This window comes from Bubalus kerabau, chromosome 1 (assembly GCF_029407905.1).
Source record: "Bubalus kerabau isolate K-KA32 ecotype Philippines breed swamp buffalo chromosome 1, PCC_UOA_SB_1v2, whole genome shotgun sequence".
Classification (NCBI taxonomy): Eukaryota; Metazoa; Chordata; class Mammalia; order Artiodactyla; family Bovidae; genus Bubalus; species Bubalus kerabau.
The window spans coordinates 15662932-15676924 of record NC_073624.1 but is presented as its reverse complement, the minus strand read 5'-3'; the positions used below and the strand labels follow the sequence as shown (position 1 = coordinate 15676924).

Sequence of the window (13993 nt, the reverse complement as noted above, 5' to 3'; positions counted from 1 at the left end):
CTTGCTCCTAGGACTTCCCAGGCATCCTGGAGTGGAAGCCCCAACTCTCTGGGGCCTGGGTCCCGCCTTCGCTTTCTAGCGCTCAGCTCCCAGTCCCTCAGCCCCCAGGCACGGGAGATGTCATTCTGTCCCTCCTCCCTCTGCCCCAGGGAAAGCCCTCACTCTCACCACTGCTATCCTTGAGGGGGGAGGGTGGGGGAAGGAGTGGCCTCTGGGGACCGGAGGAGAATTGGGGTGATGATGGCTCCTAGCAGCTTTGAGCAGCTGGGCCCCACACCTAAGACAGATGGCTCATGGGGCTGAGGGCAGTCGGGGGTTGGGGGACCGGGGTGCCAGGAGGCCTGACCCTGGTCCCCCCTGGTTCCAGCCCGGGAAGACTGTGATGGTTGACGCATGCATGACCTGCCGCTGCATCGTCCAGGCAGGGGTCATCTCTGGATTCAAGCTGGAGTGCAGGAAGACCACCTGCCAGGCCTGCCCTGCGGTAAGAGGGGCTGCGGCTGGGGGGACCGGGGGGTCAGCTGGGCACTTTTAGGACCCAGGCAATGGGACCTCACTAGGATCTTTAAATAAAAACTTTCATGATTTTCTGATTCTGTCCAGTATCTGACAACTGTCAGGAAGGGACTAAAAGTCACCTACCCAGATTGCATCTCTCAGAAATAATTATAATTTAGTTTTGTACATTTTAAACATTCTTTTAGTGTATTTGCAAGGCTGAGATCATATTCACAATTCTGTATTCTTTTTTAGGCAACATTTTAAGTAACATCATTACTGATCTTTGAAAGCATTAAAAATCAGTCAAATATTTATCTGACAGTTACCAGTTAGCCCACGATTATTTATCAGACACTTGCTACGTGCAGATTTCTACACAACGTTCTCTGGAGTGGACCTGCCTCAAAGTATACTTTTATTATTGCACATTGTTGTCCGACTCTTTGTGACCCCATGGACTGCACCCCGCCAGGCTCCTCTGTCCATGGGATTTCCCAGGCAAGAATACTGGAGTGGGCTGCCGTTTCCTTCTCCAGGGGATCTTCCTGACCCAGGGATCGAACCCAGATCTCCAGCATTGCAGGCAGAGTGTGTACCACTGAGTCGCCAGGGAAGCCCTGTTGGACACTGGGGTGGTCTAAAATAGTTCACTCCGTTTCTGCCAGGTCACGATGATGGTGTTTGCTTTGAATACCTCCGCAGGTGGGATCAGGGACGTGGAATCCTCATTTCTAGTGGAGTAGAGGAGAGTGTGCACTTCACTGGTCTAATCACGACTCTTAGCAAACCCCTCCTCCCCCACACAGAGCTGCAGCAGTGCTGAGGAGGATGCCCTGGCTTCTTCCGCAGGCTGCCCCCTGCATCTGGGGCTCCTGCTGCCCTAGAAAATACAGTTGGTCAGATGAGTTTGTTGTGAGCTGGATGCACAGAATACATAATGTAACCACTCTTTTAGGTGGTGGAGCAGTGGGTAGGGGCTGGACGGTTCCTGGAGAGGAGTCTCTCATCAGAGGAGCAGTGCAGTGGTCAGAGGGGAGGGGCTATGGGGCGAGGGATGAGGAACACTGGAGCCCGTGCGGTCAGCACTCTTGAGGACAGGGTGTGTTCTGCACCTGGGCACTGTGTGAGGCTTCAAGGAGGGGCTTAATAACATACATGGGGAATGAAGGGAATAGGATACACATTGTTTCTGATACAATGGCTCAAGGAGAACATCCTTGCCTCAGTTAGGAAGAAGGGACCGAAATATGTGTTTTTACTTTTTTAAAATTTAAAATCCCGGTTGTTTTAGGGTTTCCAACGCAAGTGTGTGTGTGTGTGTGTGTGTGTGTGTGTGTGTGTGTGACAACTCCCCTGATACATTTGGACTGAGCGACTTCACTTTCACTTTTCACTTTCATGCATTGGAGAAGGAAATGGCAACCCACTCCAGTGTTCTTGCCTGGAGAATCCCAGGGCTGCCGTCTGTGGGGTCGCACAGAGTCGGACACGACTGAAGTGACTTAGCAGCAGCAGCAGCATAGGAAGGAATGATGCTGTCTGAAGTCTGTGGCACCCCTTCACCTGAATGTCGTTGGAATTACAATCAATGCCAGGAGAGAGAGGTTCGCACCCACTGTCCTGCAGGAAGTGGTCAAGGGGATGAGCACGCTCTTTACTTGCGCCCTCTGGTGGTCAGAGGATGGCACAGTCACCTCCTCTGTATCCATAGATACCCAGTTTTTTGTTTTTTGTTTTTTTTTAGATACCCAGTTTTAGAATCCAGTCTAGACATAGGTTTCTAAATATTTTTAAATCCACAGCTCACTTTGGTCTGTGTACTCCTCCTCTTCTCCAAAATTGCATCTCCCCAGGGCAGTGCGGGCTTCCCTGGTGGCTCAGATGGTAAAGAATCCGCCTCCCAGTGCAGGAGATAGCGGTTTTAATCCTTGGATGGGGAAGATCCCCTGGAGAAGGCAGTGGCAACCCGTGTTCTTGCCTGGAGAATCCCATGAACAGAGGAGCCTGGAAGGCCACAGTCCATAGGGTCGCAAAGAGGCAGACACAACTGAGCGACCAAGCAAATCACACACACACACACACACACACACACACACACACAAACAGGGCAGTAAACTCACTTCCTCCCCCTTGAGATCCCAGAGAGTAGCTCTGCGGTGTGTCTTTCAGCCTTTGCTGAGCTCTGCCTCATATGCCCCTTCTCGCTCAGCATCCTTCCCTGGACCTCCGGGAGGCCTCCTGCACGTGGGGAGCTGTGCTGGGTCAAGTTTAGGTCAGACTGGTTGAACTGCAAATGTCAGATGGGACTGTTAGCATCACCAGAAACATGGGCCCTCTGTCTCCTCCAGGGGAGACGATGCTTATGCCTCAAGGGGCCCAGCAGCCGATGGTCTGTGTTGGTGGTTTTGCTGGTAGAGACAAAGGAAGGCAAGGGGAAGAGACATGACCCTGACCGGGAACACTGAGAAGGCCTCCCGGAGGAGCATGACCTTCGATTGACCTTCAGCAGTGACCACCCAGGAGTGGGAATGGGGACAGATTGGCAGATCAGCAAGAGTAAGGGCAGTGGCTTTTCAAAAAATAAAAGTAGTTTCTCTTTTTTAAAGGCTTTTAAAAATAGTTCTACTAGATATTGCAATTATTTTTAAAAGTAGATAAATTAAGGCTTTTAGTTGGAGTTTCAACATCAAACTCTCAAAAATTACTGGAATGAATAGACAGAGAAGTAGAAGGATACAGTAGACCTGAAAAGCGCTATGAACCAATTCAACATAATTAAGTTTTATGCAATTTTCACACAACAGCAGGATACAAAATTCTGTTCAAGTTCCCATAGACTATAAACCAGGAGACACTGGAACATATCCAGGGACATAAAACAAGGTGCAAAAATTTCATGGTCTAAAGGTATTGAAATCATACAGACTCTGTTCTCTTAACACTGTGGAATTATGTTAGAAATCAATATCAAAGGAGACTTGAAAATAACCCACACAGTTTCAAGTGCAAGGTTTAAAATATTTTATTATCACTGTGCGAATGTGCTAAATTGCTTCAGTTGTGTTTGACTCTTTGCGACCTCATGGACTGTAGCCCGCCAGGCTCCTCTGTCCATGGGATTCTCCAGGCAAGAATACTGGAGGGGTTGCCATGCCCTCCTCCAGGGGATCTTCCCGACCCAGGGGTTGAACCTGTGTGTCTTATGTCTCCCGCATTGGCAGGCGGGTTTTCTTTACAACTAGTGCCACCTGGGAAGCCCATATTCACTATTCATTATCAGTTGTAAACCAGGCATAGGACCGATGTTAATAAATGTATTCACAAGAGAAAAAAGTTTAAAAAGAGGGTGAGAAAAGGAAAATAGAGTAAGGGCAGTGGGGAGATAGGACTGGGGTCCTCGAGTGGCCGACACAGTTTGTGAAAAGGGCAGGGAGACACCTGTGAGAAGAGCCTGGGGGGCATCCCTGGACAGGGGAGCAGGGCTCATTGGCTGCTCTGACCTGTGAGTTCTGTGGTTGGTGGGACGCCTGGCCCTTCCTGATTGGATGCTCCAGCGAAAGCCCGGTCCGCTCTGCCCTCCTCCTGGTCCACCTGCTGGCTGTGCAGTGGGTGTCCGGTCAGCAGTGGCCGGAAGCCCAGCGGCGCTCAGACACGCCTGTCACCCGTGCAGCTGTGTTCTCGCCTCTCAGGGTCTCTTCTCTCTCCTGCGGGTGAGGTCAGCCTGCTCCCTCCCCTCCCCTCCCTCCTTCCCCAGTCCACTGCTCCTCTGAAATCACTGCCCTCTCCTCTCATCTCCCACCCCGTCCTCCACCTCCTCCTGTCCCTTTTCCCTCCCACAACGCCCCCCATCTTTCCTTGTCCTTGGCTTCACCATGCGCTTGGCCCCTCTGGGGTGAGGATGGAGCCTCCACAGCCTCATCTCTTCATTTTGCAACCCCCTCCTCCATTGTCCCCCATCCCTCATGTCTCCTGTAAAGATTTTGGGCTGAGTAGAGGGTATTTCCTAGTCTCTTCTAGCACTCACTAGAAAATGCCCCAATCCAGGCTCCTATGAAATCCTGTCTGACGTCAACCCCATTTTATTTCCTCGTTCTGATAATAACCAGTTGCATGCATTCATGCTGTTTTTCCCATCTCTCTCTTCCTCTCCCATTCATCACAGTCCACACCTTCAGGAATCATGTGATTTTGAAAACACAGCTAAAGCTCACCCCATGGCCTCAAACGTCAGCAGTGTCCTTCCAAGCATGTGTGTGTAGCCGGGGCCCATCCAGTCGCCCTGTTCTGCTGGAAGCTCAGTCCTCACTGGCTTTCTCTACAGCCTCCCTGATGGGTTCAGTGCACACTCACAGACTCCTCACCTCCTTGCTGGTTAGGACCCTTCAGTCTCTGTGCAATCAACATAGGAGCCCTGTGAGACATCCAGGTCTTCTGCCTGGGACTCCAGACTGACCTGCTAGAGATTCACAGCAGAAAAACCTCAGGACCCCAAGGAATGAATCTCTAAGTGGTCATTAATAAATGTAGCAAAATGAAAAAATGACACCGTCATTGGCTTTCACATAGCTAAATGTATTCTTTTAAAGTTTTACTAAGTTTTGTTCTTCCTGTTTTTTTTTTTTTTTTCTTTTGGCATGATGTGAAAGTGTTAGTTGTTCAGTCGTGTCCGACTCTTTGCGACCCCATGGAGTGTAGCCCACCAGGCTCCTCTGTCCATGGAATGCGCCAGGCGAGAATATTGGAGTGGGTTGCCATTCCCTTCTCCAAGGGATCTTCCTGACCCAGGGACGTGGTTCTCCCGCATGGCAGGCAGATTCTTTGCTGTCTGAGCCACCAGGGAAGCCCCTTTTGGCATGGTGGGGAAAGGTGAAAGAGCTTTAATTTTAATGCAATGATGAGACAACTGATGATATCGCTTTTTGCTTCTTATTTGCTTAACATGTTTGAAAATTCTTTGCAAAAATAAAAAGTTGGTTACCCTGTGTGGTCTCCCAGATTTGGGGGCAATTTTGTAAAACCGTGAAATCCTGTGGTCTGGAAGCTACAGCCTTTTCCCCTACCGTAAAGGTAAGGGATGGAGGCAGGAAGACAGTTTCCGCTGTGACAAAGTCCAGTGGCGGATGATGAGTGCGTGGACTAGGTGATGACAGAGGACCTTGGAATGACAAGCAGAGGATGAGTTCAAGATTCGTTTTTTGGCAAGATCTGGTGATGTGTGGGTGAGGGGCGAGGCAGGGGATGAGCAAAAGAGAGCAGGGATGAGGATGACCCCTAGATTTCTGGTTGGAGCGGCTGGGTATGATGAAATCATTTACAGTGGGCTTACTTATGAGCGGGGTCTTCGGGGGAGGTTCACAGAGGCTGCATTTTCTCCTGGTTCCAGGGTTACGTGGAAGAGAAGCTCCCGGGCGAATGCTGTGGGAGATGCCTGCCTACGGCGTGCACCATTCAGCTACGAGGCGGACAGATCCTGATGCTGAAGGTGGGGGCAAGTGGAAGTCAAGACTGTCCCCTCAGATCACCGTTTGCTTCCCTGCTTGGGGATCTTTTCTTCAAGAAAGAGGGGGCCAAGTTTGGGTCAATATTGACTTCTTTTCATACCTATTTCTGATTTTTTATAAAGAAAAGATGGATAATCTTTAGAAGGTATAGGATTTTCTCTTTGATTTAGTTATTTTATCACTTTCCTCGATAAGGGGATAGTTGGTGTGGGCCCCCATGATTGAGAGTTGGTCGACCTCTAAGATTTTCTCCAGCCTTGATTATCTCTGAGACTGGGTAGGCAGTCAGGTGCCAGAGATGCCGATCTGTGAAAGTTAGGATGGGCTGGTGAGACAGGCACCTAGTTCACTCATCTCTCCGTCAGAGGCACTCATCTCTAGTTCAGCTATTGATTGGCCAGTTTACCTCCACAGTGTCTTAATTCTTTTTGCTGTTATGTGGTCAGAAGAGTTTAGGGATTCCCTGCCTTCATACAGCTTTGTTCCCAGTAAACAGGTTGCAAAACTGGACTGCACCTGCCTCATTCTTGTTCTATGGTCTCCCACGTTGTCTCAACAACTCCAGGGAGTCAAGGTCACTATTTGAAGTGGCTTTGAAACCCAAGCTGCCTTCAGATGTGCTCAGCGCACGTCTTCTCTTTCCTTTCAGCGTGATGAGACACTCCAGGATGGCTGTGATAGTCACTTCTGCAAAGTCAACAAGAGAGGAGAGTTCATTTGGGAGAAGAGGGTCATGAGCTGCCCGCCCTTCAACGAACACAAATGCCTGGCTGAGGGGGTGAGCCATCGGAGCTCGGGCCCTGCTTTCCTCTCGACTGGTTCCATCTTTGACTGAAAAAAGAAGGTTCTTCTGAATGGCAGTCCAGCTCTGCCATGATTCCCAGTGTTCAAGGAGAACCCCAGCCTAGTTTAAAAATCAACAAAATTACAAAATCAAAGCCTGATAGAGAGATGAAACTCTCTCTATGATGCTCTAAGAAAATACCTCCCCTTGGGGGAGATTGGATCTGTGATCCTTGAATGGGGAGGTGAGAGGCCAAACTAATTGATGGTCCCCCCTGGGAATGGCAGTCCTGGAGACTCTCAACTGGAAGAGAATTCAGAATAATCAGGACCGTTTCAGCCTGACCGGGCAGGGTGGTCAGTCTGCTCACCTTTGTGATGGGACAGTCCATTCACTTCTGGGGACTTGGGCTCAGGGCTGTGAGTCCAGAGGCAGGACTTGGCCTGGAATGACAGAAAGTGTCTGCTATGTACTATTTGTGCCTAACTCGGGACTTTGCTGTTTTCTTAGGGGGAAATCATGAAAATTCCTGGCACATGCTGTGACACATGTAAGTACGTTACCAATAGACTGTCCCTGGAAACCCATCAGATTAAGTCCAGGGGATGTTCCTCAAAGTGAACTTTATTCTAGAAAGATAACGCAGTCATTGCATTCCATTCTGCAGGGGATTGCCACCCTGCCTCGCATGTCCTTGGACTGCCCCCTACTCAAGCCCCCTTTCAGATGCCTGTAAACCAGTCTCTTCTTCCTTCTTCCAGACTCCTGGCAATCATTAGCCTCTTACTTGCCTTTCTCCTCACCGGGTCTTGGGTTGGTCACAGTCCTATCACAAGAGAATGTCATCTCTCTGCCAGTGAAGCTCCTTGAAGACAAGGCACCTTGATTTATGATCTCAACAGATGAGACACTCAATACACCTCTGTTCTTTGGGTATCCCAGAGAGAAGGGGAAGCAAGAAGCTGGCTGTGGGGCTGCAGAGAAACACAGTCTTCTTAAGGATTGATAAGGCTGGTCTCATTAACCAGTTTTATTAATCTCCTCTCCTTCACTCTTGCCTGTTCTTTTTTAAAAGTAATTTTACTTTCGGCTGCACTGTGTCTTCATTGCGGTGGCCAGGCTTTCTCTAGTTGTGGAGGGCTGGGGCTACCTTTAGTTGCGGTGTACAAGCTTCTCATTGTGGTGGCTTCTCTTGTTGCTGAGCATGGGCTCTCGAGCGCACGTGCTCCGTAGTCATGGTGCATGGGCTTAGACGCCCCGATGCATGTGGGATCTTCCTGGACTAGGGATCGAGCCTGTATCCCCTGTGTTGGCAGGCAGATTCTTTGCCACTGGGCCACCAGGGAAGTCCTTGGCTTTTCCTGACCTTGCACTGTGTTGCACGGGTTGGTCCCCCAGTAGTTACCGCAGCAGCTTTGGAGACGGAGCTCCAGTCCGCTCATCAGAAAGCATCTCACCGCATGTTCTTGTTTCCATGAGCACATGTACTTCTCAGAATCCCAAAGTTAGTGCTGTATACTCTGGGTATAGAATTACTTGCCTGGACTAATATTCTTTGTTTTTTAGTTTAGTTACTTAGCTTTTTTTGTTTGTTTGTTTGTTTGTTTTTGGATTCCTGGATCCATGTTCCCATGTTTATTTGGAGGTAGAGAAAGCAAAGAGTTGCTCAGTTGTGTCTGACTGTTTGCAACCCCATGGACTATAGCCCACCAGGCTCCGCTGTCCATGTAATTCTCTAGGCAAGAATACTGGAGTGGGTAGCCATTCCCTTCTCTAGGGGATCTTTCTGACCCAGGGATCGAACCTGGTCTCCTGCATTGCAGGTGGATTCTTTACCATCTGAGCCACCAGGGAAGCCCCTGGGGAAAAGAAAGAAAGAGTGAAAACATGAATACCTTCAGTGGTCAGTCATTTGTTCTTCTCCTGATGGCTCACTCTGACAGTCCCTGGACTTGCTGTAACCAAGCTGCAGACTGAGGGGACACGCTCTGAGAGCATATCTCTCTGTGATTCCTGTCTGCATGGCTGAGATCAGGAAACCATCCAGGAAGAGACGCATTTTTCTCTAGGTGTGCTGCAGGGGCAATCTGGCCAAGGCTGTTATCTGCAAAACTAGCAATGAGGCCGGAGAAGGCACTGGCACCCCACTCCAGTATTCTTGCCTGGAAAATCCCACGGACGGAGGAGCCTGGTAGGCTGCAGTCCATGGGATCCCTAAGAGTCGGACACGACTGAGCAACTTCACTTTCACTTTTCACTTTCATGCATTGGAGAAGGAAATGGCAACCCACTCCAGTGTTCTTGCCTGGAGAATCCCAGGGACGGGGGAGCCTGGTGGGCTGCCGTCTATGGGGTCGCACAGAGTTGGACACGACTGAAGCGACTTAGCAGTAGCAGCAGCAATGAGGCCAAACGGAGGCTTCAGTGCTTTCAGGAGATGGGAACCCTCCATAAAGAAAATAAGCCAGGCTCGGGGATTTAAATCCACTGTGTGTTGGCTTCAATATGTTTTCCTCATTCACCCTCTTAATGTGGTTGGCAGGCTTTTGCTTTCAAATGAAATTATTTGGAAATTGGGAGTCTGGCTAATATGTATTTAAAGTTGAATTAGATTTGGAGCCATCCAGGAATGGAAAACTCCCAGTGTTTGGACAGGCAATGGTGAGCTGACACTGAATCCTAGAATTATCAGTGGTGCAGGGAGAGATTCAAAGCTGAATTCTGTTAACCCCTGTGTGGTAAGGAAACCCATGCCTGCAACCAGGAGATGGCTATACTCAAAGCAAAAGATTCCATAGGGGCCGCAAGGATCTTCTCAGTGCCCAGGGAGACAATGACATTTGCAGGGATGGACAGATATTAATTGTATTTATTGGATACTCATTGCCCGTTCACTTCTGGGTATAGTATAAGCAGGCTTCCCCGGTGGGAATCCGCCTGCAATGCTGGAGACGGAGGAGACGCAGTTTCGATCCCTGGGTGGGGAAAATCCTCTGGAGAAGAAACTGGCAACCCTATCCACTATTCTTGCCTGGAAAACTCCATGAACAGAGGAGCCTGGCAGGCTGTAGTCCATGGGGTCACAGAGTTGGACACAACTGAGCAACTCAGCACACATGCAGGATAACAGGTCCCATCTCTCACTTGCCCTGTAGGTGAGGAGCCTGAGTGCAAGGACATCACAGCCAGGGTGAAGTCCATCAAGGTGGGAGACTGCAAATCTGAAGACGAAGTGGACATTCACTACTGCCAGGTAAGGGGTCCTCTGTTCAGAGGATGGGTCTCTTCATTCAAACACCTCTCTTTAGATACATTGTGAAAAGATCTGGGAAGTTCACAGGGAGGAGATGTGAAAGAAACTAGGAACATTTTTTCCCTTTTGAAAGCAAATGTTTTATTGAAGTTAACTGAGAACTTTTGACCCCAGAAGATTAAGAAAAATCAGCAATGATTCAAAGCTTCCTTTGAAGAGAATGGAGGGTTACTTATGGAACACGGGAGCTGCCTTCCCCGGAGATCCATCAAACATGCATAGAAATTGCAGCTACAGGGCTGGGTGTGCGAGTTCCAGTTAGGGGAGGCCTTTCAGACACACTGCCTGGCTGGCCTGGGTTCCTCTGGCGGAGGCCAGGCCTGGAGGAGGGCAGGTGCAGGAAGCGGGCTGCCCCAGAGCCCTCCCCACCCTGGGACTCTCTATCACCCGCGTCGCTGCCTCTCTCTTTCCCGCTGCAGGGAAGATGCACCAGCAAAGCCCTGTACTCCATCGAAACGGACGACGTGCAGGACCAGTGTTCCTGCTGCTCGCCCACGCGCACGGAGCCCCTGTCAGTGCCCCTGCGCTGCACCAACGGCTCCATCATCCACCACGTGATCCTCAACGCCCTGCAATGCCAGTGCTCCTCCAGGAAATGCAGGCCGTGACGCGCTGCCCGCCCGCCACGGACACGCGCTGCCTCCCGCTAGGCTCGGCGCGAGCCCTGCTCTGCGCATGCGCACTCTACTCCCGGACCTTCCCGGGTGCACAATAAAGGCCAATCTATCCTCTCGTCAAAGGCTGGTGGTTCATCCAGGTTGAGATGGCTGGGCTGCTCTGAGCTGGGTGCTGAGGTGGGGGCTGGGGAGTGGAGAGGGAGCCCAGGCTTTCACACCAGATCCTTTTCACCCCAGAGAGAGACTGTACTCAGTGCAGGCCCTGGACAATGAAGCTGGAAGGGATTTAGACATCATCTGGTCCACTGCAGTCTCAGGCCCCTTCACCGAGGATGAAGGTAGCTCAGAGAGCTTGAGTGACTTGCCCAAGGTCACACAGCCGCTGGGTGGCAAGGCCAGGTTCAGAACCCAAGGACCTGGACACCTGGGCAAGAACCCTCGGGCTGATCCACCAGAGCCACATGAATCTAGTCCTGACAGATTCAGCCTTGTTCTCACCGGAACCAGGGAGGGCTGCATTTTTAGGCCTTTCTGCTTCTGCTGGATAAGAACCTCCAGGGAAGATAACGTTGGAGGCAAATGGCATGAGTTGCGTTGAGTTGCGTTGGTGGGGAGTTTTAGCCAGGTAGAGGGAAGGAGGAATGGAGAGAAGTTTTATATAACTGCTCAGTAATTCAAAGGCTGTCGTCCTCTATCCATCATCACCCCACTTCCAACTTTGAGTAGTCTCTAAGGTCTCTGTGGGAAAGCAGATCTGGGGCCAGAGAACTATTAATAGCTGTCTCTCTCCTGACTGATCGCCTGATGCTCCACCCCGGGACCGAGGTGCTGTTGGTGGCGTGGGACTCTGAGAAACCCAGTGGGAGGCTGCTTCTTCAACAGGGGGTGCCAATTTCCCGGTGCTCCCATAGCCCGAGTTCTCCTCGTATTTACTGACAGGACGATTCACTACCAAGGAAAAAGCTAAACTTGAAAAATTGCATGTTTTGATTTTAAAAAAACATCAGGGAGCAGGGTAAATAGGATGCTGAAGGAGAAACATAGTGGGATGTGAACCAGGAGCTCTCCCACTCTGCACGCGTTCCAAGGTGGATCTGCCTCTGGTCCCAGCTCTTGCTGTTCAGTTGCTCAGTTGTGTCTGACTCTTTGTGACCCCATGGACTGCAGCACGCCAGGCTTCCCTGTCCTTCACCATCACCTGGAGTTTGCTCAAACTCATGTCCATTGAGTTGGTGATGCCATCCAACCATCTCACCCTCTGTCACCTCCTTCTCCTCCTGCCCTCAATCCTTCCCAGCATCAGGGTCTTTTCTAATGAGTTGGCTCCGCATCAGGTGGCCTAAGTATTGAAGTTTCAGCTTCAGCATCAGTCCTTCCAAAGAATATTCAGGGTTGATTTCCTTTAGGATTGACTGGTTTGATCTTCTTGCGGTCCAAGGGACTCTCAAGAGTCTTCTCCCAGGACTCTCTGTTTTGTCACCCTCAGACCAGATGGGACAGTACCCCAAAGTGAGAGTCTTAGGAAGAGTCTCAGGGAGTATGTGCAGAGAGAGAAGAGATGAACCAAGGTAGAAATGTTTCCAGTCCTCCTGGCATTGGAAACACATAGGGAAGGGTTCCCAGAAGTGAGTGAAGGGCGTGTCTGGGAGAGAAAGGAGCCAGGATCCAAGTGTTAGAGCACAGACTCTGGAGTGAGCTCAGCCCTCAGAGATATGGGGCCTGACCTTTACACTGCAGTCTCCTCATCTGTGAAATGGGTACACAGGCAGTAAAACATAGAACGGTTATTAGAACTCATTCCTTTGGGGAAGGCTCTGAGAAGGGTGCTGAGGGAGTGGATGTCTGTATCCATATCAGCCTTGATTATTCCTGGCAAGCCAAGACATAGCCCGCCAGGGATGGGCTGGGGTGGGCACATGCTGTTTCTGGTTTTCTTTCTGCGCAGCTCCTGACTCCCTTTACTGTCTCAGGTTCATCATCAACTGATATAATGTACAAAGTAGGGAGGGGCTTCCCCAATAGCTCAGCAATAAAGAATCCACCTTCAGTGAAGGAGACGTAGGTTTGATCCCTGGGTCAAGAGGATCACCTGGAGGAGGAAATGGCAACCCACTCCAATATTCTTGCCTGAAAAGTCCCATGGATCAAGGAGCCTGAGGGACTATAGTCCATGGGATTCCAAAAGAGTAGGACATGACTTCATGACTGAACATGCGTGCATAAAGTGGGGAGCAGTCCCACCAGCCCATCTTATCAGCATGGGAGATGGGAAAGTCTGTGGTCATACAGAGCCAACTTGACATATGTGTTAACATAATACCTTTTCATTTTCTGGGTCCCTGATATTAATGCACTCGCTTACCTTAGGGGCATCTTGGAATTGTAGATTTCATCATGCAGAATGGCCCTTTGGAGGTCTTCTTTTCCATCCCCCTGCCCATGGCTAGTACCAAAGCCATTCCAGAGAGATTGAGCTCCTCTTTCTTCCTAGGATCGGGCTTTCAACATCTGTTTTCTCAACTGGTCCCAAGGTCTCCCTGGGAAGCTTTTCTAAAACCTGCCCCTCCCCTTACCACTTGCAGCCCCTCTTCCTGTCCCTGGGGCGAGATTCCTCCACTTCAGCTCCTTTTAGTCTCTAGAAAGGTGGGGGACAGTTGGTGGCGGGTAGAGTGCAGGCAGGTGTGCGGGGAAGCACCCACCCCCACCCAGGCGATCAGCGACAGGGCGGCGGGAAGCAGGGTTTCTGGGCGGGATTGGAAACTAATCAGGCAGACGGTTCAAGAGATAATCCTGCTGAATGCTCACACCCGAACCAGGTTAGGAGGCAGCGCCCGGGGCAGGGAGAGCCGCAGTCTTACGGTCTGGCCCCTCAGCTTCATTAACCCGAGCGTGACCCAGACTCAACCCACTGGCGGGAACGCGCTTCTTTCTTCACGTGGCACGACTAGCAGCCGGTGCGCCCTGGGCGCAGCAGCCTGAGGAAGCCGGGTAGCCCAGCGAGGGATGGGGGAGGAGACAGCAGCAGCAGGCAGGGGCGGGCACGTCCAGACGGAGCTGAGCCGAGATGGAATTAGCCCGGCGGCTGAATAAGCCAGTGCAGACGCCAGCGCAGCCGCGGGACAGTCGGGGTTTCGGGTCCAGTGCGCCCGCTCCATGGCCACCACCTCGGGGCTGCATGGTGAGTCTCCCTTGCATGGGCCTGGTCTTGAGCATCCAGAATCTTGTAGAACGGAGAGGGAGCTGGGAGTGAAGGAGAGGGCATCCCTATTCCTACCCT

General features: G+C 50.9%; 2 protein-coding genes across 2 annotated transcripts in view; both read left to right on the top strand.

Moving 5' to 3' along the window:
* Positions 1-10830, top strand: part of VWF (von Willebrand factor) — a 122320-nt gene extending 111490 nt beyond the window's left edge. The window contains exons 47-52 of the mRNA XM_055568893.1: positions 368-484; positions 5885-5983; positions 6652-6780; positions 7297-7336; positions 9942-10039; positions 10519-10830. Coding sequence (XP_055424868.1) covers positions 368-484; positions 5885-5983; positions 6652-6780; positions 7297-7336; positions 9942-10039; positions 10519-10707 — 672 coding nt within the window. The 3' untranslated portion in view covers positions 10708-10830. The remainder of the gene's footprint in view (positions 1-367; positions 485-5884; positions 5984-6651; positions 6781-7296; positions 7337-9941; positions 10040-10518) is intronic.
* Positions 10831-13815: 2985 nt separating this feature from the next.
* Positions 13816-13993, top strand: part of ANO2 (anoctamin 2) — a 337925-nt gene continuing 337747 nt past the window's right edge. Inside the window, exon 1 of the mRNA XM_055568880.1 lies at positions 13816-13894. Within this exon, the coding sequence (XP_055424855.1) occupies positions 13870-13894 (25 nt within the window). The 5' untranslated portion in view covers positions 13816-13869. The remainder of the gene's footprint in view (positions 13895-13993) is intronic.